Source organism: Protomyctophum bolini (assembly GCF_963924005.1).
Source record: "Protomyctophum bolini genome assembly, chromosome: 14".
Classification (NCBI taxonomy): Eukaryota; Metazoa; Chordata; class Actinopteri; order Myctophiformes; family Myctophidae; genus Protomyctophum; species Protomyctophum bolini.
The window spans coordinates 27,396,850-27,402,708 of record NC_137875.1 but is presented as its reverse complement, the minus strand read 5'-3'; the positions used below and the strand labels follow the sequence as shown (position 1 = coordinate 27,402,708).

Sequence of the window (5,859 nt, the reverse complement as noted above, 5' to 3'; positions counted from 1 at the left end):
AGAGCGCTTGTTTCACCTGACAAATATGACTACTGGTATGACATAATTTCTTCTTTCATAGTCTCTTCTATCTATCTTTCGATAGTTAATACTTTTTACTTTTACTCCACTACATCGCTGAAACAAATACGCTTTCAAGCAATCTGAGAATCCCATCTCAGCAAAGCTTTCAAGTAGCTACAGTTAGTGTTTTAAATTGTGGTATTGCTACTTTTACTTGAAAGTGCTTCTTTCACCACTGCTTAACTATTAGGAGCAGTGATTTTGCTGGGGACCAGCGTGCAGTAGGTGTTGTTCAGTGACTTAACTGTAACCCATTAATACTAGCATGACTGAAGAAAAAAGGGACACAAGTAGCATGTGCTTAAATTCATATTTAGAAGGGGAACCTTCTGAAAGCTTCATGGACAAAGATAATCAACTTCAAAATCTAAAAAAAACATGAGGACCTGATTCTACAAATGTCTTCTAAATCCTGACAGTTTCTGAAAATAATCAACTCCTGTTCTCCTCATACTCTACTACTTGTAGTGTACTCTACTACTTGTAGTGTACTCTACTATGCTTGTTGTGATTGCAATGGGAAGTTCATTCCATAGTTTTGGAGCCAGAAGGTAGAATAGTCGGGATGTGTGGAGCGCAATCCACTATGACCTTTTTGGACCACAATATTTGGGAATCTCTGTGATGAGATTTTGCATGGAACTTGAAGAAAACGCTGTGCTGGGTAGTTGTCAGTTGGTTTACAGCCCTCAAAGGCCATGTATTTCATCCCAAAACATTTCTTACCTAGTTAAAGTTAAACGGTGGGTGCCTGCTTAACAATAAAATCCTGACTACTGTTGCAGTATTACATTTGAGAAAAATAAGCAAGCAAGGCACCAATAGCCTGGTAGTTAAAGTGCATACCACACAGCCTGACAGCATGTCGTGGTTTTGATTTCTGAGCCAGGCGGCCAGACATATTGTACGTATTTGATACTTTTCTGTGATACTCTTGTACAAAGATGTAGTGCATTAATAATATATATACATATAAGTTATAACAGGCTATGATGGCAATGACTTGAATTTGAAAACTTGACATTTTAGGACAGACACACCAACCGACCAACAGAATGCCTTGCACTAACTTCTTTGTTGCAGCAAAAAGAAATCACAGCAGCCACAGCCTAACAAACTATTTATGGCAGCCCAACTTAAGTAAAGCTTGCATGGCATTTGTTATTTACCGTGTAATAGGCTATTTGTGAGTCATATAAATAAAATCTGCTTCCAAATGTGTGTTTTACTGTGTTGAAAACAGGCCAGCAGACTATACAAACAAGCATGCTCACAGCAAAACTTCACAAGCAACACAACATGCTGCCACCATGTAGTCTGGTAGCAATTAAGGGCAAAGACACTTTGTACACTTGTACTTGTTTGTGTACACAGCCATTTTTATGTTGGGAGTTTGACATGTCAACATGTCATCCAGCCAAGTCATAAACAATACAAGCTGAAAACCAAACCAATGAAGTCATGCATTAAAAAAAGAAGATAATGGATGCATTGTTGTGTGAGTGTTCTACTGTATGTAACAACAAGAGCCGTTCTAGGGCTATGTATGTATATGCCCTGGCCCCTTCAGCATTATACACAAGGTTTTGTTGGTATACCGGTAGTTAAAACTTGGCTTCCAATAAACACTTCAAGCAACAGTCAGATTTTCTAAATACGTTTAAGCTTTACAATATAATATATATATAATATGCTACAATACAAGTTATACAACACGACTTAAAACAAATTCCAACCTGGAAGCAGCAGCGTACGGTAGCGGTTCGCTTGTTGGTGTTTGTCCTGATTGTTTGTCCTAGCCGGGCACCCGTCCCGTAGTGTGATGATGATGACGTCGTGAGTCAGCAATCAGCATGGCGCTCCATGGATGAATGAAAAACGCAACATGGAAAAACAACGCATTTCCAGTAAGGATCCTTCTTGTAACACTACGGTCGTATTGTTTTTAAGTTGCCGATTATGAAATCAGTTAACCAGAAAATAATGCGCTATAACATTGGGCGCTTTTGTGGTAACATAGGACTCAGATCTGCGTGATGATGCTCGCAGTTGCAATCCAACTGCAAACCTACTGAAGTCCCCCAAATCATTTGGGCCAAATGTGAACCGTACAACACAACCAACCATTAGGGTTTCGGCCAATATAACGTTAAATGCATAATGTGTTTTGTGATCAACGTTGTTTAATTCTGAACATTTTACCACCTTAAGTTCGCCTAACCTAAACAACAATAAAGTGACGTTTGTATCAAAGATTAGTCTCTGTTCCATAGCATTAGGAAACCTCTATGAACCAATTAAATACTGATGGAGATCTTGCAAAAGCTAACGCTATCAAATGTAGTTCATTACGACAAATGCACAGAATGGAGGTGTTCTGTTCATCTGTTGTGTTCTTTCTTTGACCAATCTGAAACCGAACCCTGTCACAGTACTCACAATCAATGTGCTTGATGAAAATATCCGCAAACCATATTAATAATCTCCCAGAACCATTATTACACCGCGTTTCCACCCACACGAGGTCTTGATCGGGTGCAATAAAAAGGACAATGTAAAGTGGGCAGAGCTCACGTCATCATCAAGTATATGAATAGGAGACACCTGGGGAATGGTAGCCTGGTTTCCAGCCCATAGACCCGCCCACTCGACTGAGCGCACTGGTTCTTTGAGTTCAAGGTTCAAGAGCAGCTGGAAGCTCTCTGAGTCTGACAATCAGGCTAGGGGAATGGTGATGAGACAATTAACACTGACAAATTTCCCCATAAGTACATTTTCTTATAGTAAATACATATCGGCAATAGTGAGTGGGGTGGGTGGAGGGGCGGGGAAACAAGCCATATATAGTGCTTTCTTGGGTTTATCCCACTACTGTACCTCGTGCTTTTCTTGCAAACTGTTAGTAATCAATGAATCAATCGTGAGCTTGTATAGACATGCTGTTTTCACTGTACTTGAATTACTTGAATTACTGTACTTGAATGTAGTTTTTCACTTCCTAGACATCAAAAGTGCAATATTTGTCTTTAGTTTGAAATGTAGTGGAGTGAAAGTCAGGTATCCAAAAATGTAAATAAAATAAAGTACTTAAGTACAGTACTCCTCAAGTAAATGCATTTGTTACTGTCCACCACTGTCAGGTTTAAAGACCCCCAACAAGGGCTATAACTGGTCCACCGGCTGGAGCCATGAGGGGGACTCTCCAGGCAATGGAGACGTTCCATTCTCTCAGGACATCATCTGGGATGCTACATCACCCAATACAAGTACGACTGCTATTAAGCCATTAAAAACATTTTCATGTTTTATTTTTTTTACATTTGTTATGTCATGTGATGTCGATGTATCTACTCTATGGACCCCCTCTTTGAAGTGTGTGTGTGTGTGTGTGTGTGTGTGTGTAAAGCGATTTTTTAAACTCAAATCTTTGCTTCTAGAAATCGGCACCCCTGATACAAAATATTTCAGAGATGGGGGGGGGGGGGGATTTATTCAACTTTGTAGAATCAGCCTCAGGAAACCCCTCTTGATTCATGATTCTTGATATGCACAGTTGCACACACGAAGGCTGCATAATTTGACCTTCCTTTTTTTAAATTTTGATAATGCATTGATTGTTTAACATCTCAGACTTTCCAATTGTGTTGTTGGTTGTTTTCAGGGAACGGGCCCAGAGACAATAGGGTGATAGGAATATCAGAGATTGTCAATCGCATTGCGCCGAAGGTCAGTAATTACACCTTCACTGAATCTGCCTCCTCAATATTCCTGATATGTGTAAAACCTTGAGCTTAATCCACCTTGAGCGCCACAAAATAATGTACAATTTTATTCCACTCACTTCTGGTTGTTGGTGTACATTTATCCATTTGTAACTCTAAAAGCATGTTCATTTATCCATTGTAACTACAATAATGAACAAATGCAACCAAATTAAGAGGAATCTTGTGTGTGGTGTCTGTCTACCACAGAACGGAAAACCACTTGGCCCTGTGTCTCCCTGGAGGAAGTGGATGGGTGACAGCACCATGATGACCTGTACACCAGAAAACCCCCAACCTCGAGTCAGGAAGAAGTCCATCAGGTGAGTAAAGCATTTTAGGCTCAAGATTCTCTATTTTAGCAGCTGTTGAAAAATAGCAGATCTACAAGCTCATAGCGGCAAATCTTTGAATGTATATTCTTTCAGATCGAACGTTTCTAACTCGAATCTTTGCTTCTGGGGGGGTCCCTGGAACAACATATTTTGGGATGGCGGTTGGTGGCCAATTGCATATCATTTTTGGGGTCCTTGACATGAAATAGTTTGAGAACCACTGACATAGAAACAGAGGTTTTTCAGAAAACTGTCATGGTTTAGAAGACAATTAAAACATTTTGTAGAATCTGTTCTCGGGTCTAAATGGGTTAAAGGTCTGGACACCCCCTCGTCATTTATTTGATCAGAATTGAGAAATGAAAATAAATATTGGGGGGGGGCTGCATATCATTATTCTGAATCAACGCCACAAAAAGCTGACCGCATCGACAATGTGAATTCTTAAAACAAAACTTTAACCCATTTAGACCTGAGACCAGATTCTAAAAAATGTCTTGTAAATCATGACAGTTTTATGAAAAAACTATGTTTCTTCGTCAAGGATGTCAAGGACCCCAAAAACTATATCTACCGAGTGCCGCGCTATGAGCTTGTAGATCTGCAAAATGTCTGTAAATACATACATACATTATCCTACACCACAGTGTGCAAATAAATCAAGAGCATCAAGTATTACAGTATTGCACTCTCCCTGGTCTTCCCCGTTCCCCCCAGTAGTTAATGATCTGTTATTGAGTGCTTTACACACACACACACACACATAGTTTGCCTTTCAATGAGAGTGAGTGGGGTGAAATAAATGCTATTCCTCTTTCCCCACTTATGGGGAGCACCTGATGAACATGATTGACAATATTTCATCTTATTACTAAGCAACATGATTTCCTTGTCGGTTTTTTTGCACTATATTAATTAGATGATATTCACTTTTGATGAGCTGATGCTGTGTTCCTGTCTGATCACGGCCTAAATCTTTCTCTCAACTCTACAGGCAAAGCAATGCAGAGGACCTCATGAAACTGGCCAGAAAGTTTGACAACGACCTTCGTGAACAGGAGACCTCTCTGAGAACAACCTTGACCGAGATGCCTCCACAGAGTGAGGTGGGGGTCCATGTACCATTCCTCGCCGTGTGGGAACAGACAGTTCCCACACTGACAGAGTTGGAGTTCCAGACTATGTTCGACAGTTCCACTCAGCGAATCAGCGGGGGGCTTAGCAGCCAGGGCTCCTCCGTCACCACTCGCTCGCAGGAAAAAGAGGGTTGTCCCGAGGCTCAGGCCACCTCCGCGGCCAATGGCGTGCCACCTCAACAAACCAAAGCGATGTCGGCGGGTTCGAGCAGTCAGCAGTTTAAAAGCCCTCATGCAGTGGGAGCGAATCCTACCACGGATGAACGGTCATCCTCAGATGTTGCCGTGGCTGAATGTGAAAATGTAGACGACGACTGGGACAATGACGAGCTGCTCCTTGATTGTTTTGAGCAGGCGATGAGCCAGCATTCTGAGCCTCCAAGGTATACTGTGCAGAATCCCACATCTAGTGTGAGACCATCCACCAGTCAACAGCCCTCTGATTGTAAGCCTCATACAAACAGCAGCTCTGCTTGTCAGGTTTCCCATCTGCCCCCTCAGCCAAACGGCAGGAGCCTGCAGGAGCCGTGTCCCAAGCCAAAGACAAGTAATCGAAGCACTTTC

General features: G+C 41.5%; 1 protein-coding gene across 1 annotated transcript; it reads left to right on the top strand.

Annotated features, from left to right (window-relative positions):
- Nucleotides 1-1,916: 1,916 nt before the first annotated feature.
- On the top strand, nucleotides 1,917-5,519 carry etaa1b (ETAA1 activator of ATR kinase b; the record flags this gene model as incomplete). The annotated part of the gene is made up of 6 exons (XM_080782943.1): nucleotides 1,917-1,970; nucleotides 3,204-3,329; nucleotides 3,725-3,789; nucleotides 4,035-4,147; nucleotides 5,154-5,463; nucleotides 5,508-5,519. Exons 1-6 carry the CDS (start codon nucleotides 1,931-1,933, stop codon nucleotides 5,517-5,519), a joined length of 666 nt encoding a protein of 221 aa, XP_080639069.1. The 5' UTR covers nucleotides 1,917-1,930.
- Between the last annotated feature and the right edge of the window lie 340 nt (nucleotides 5,520-5,859).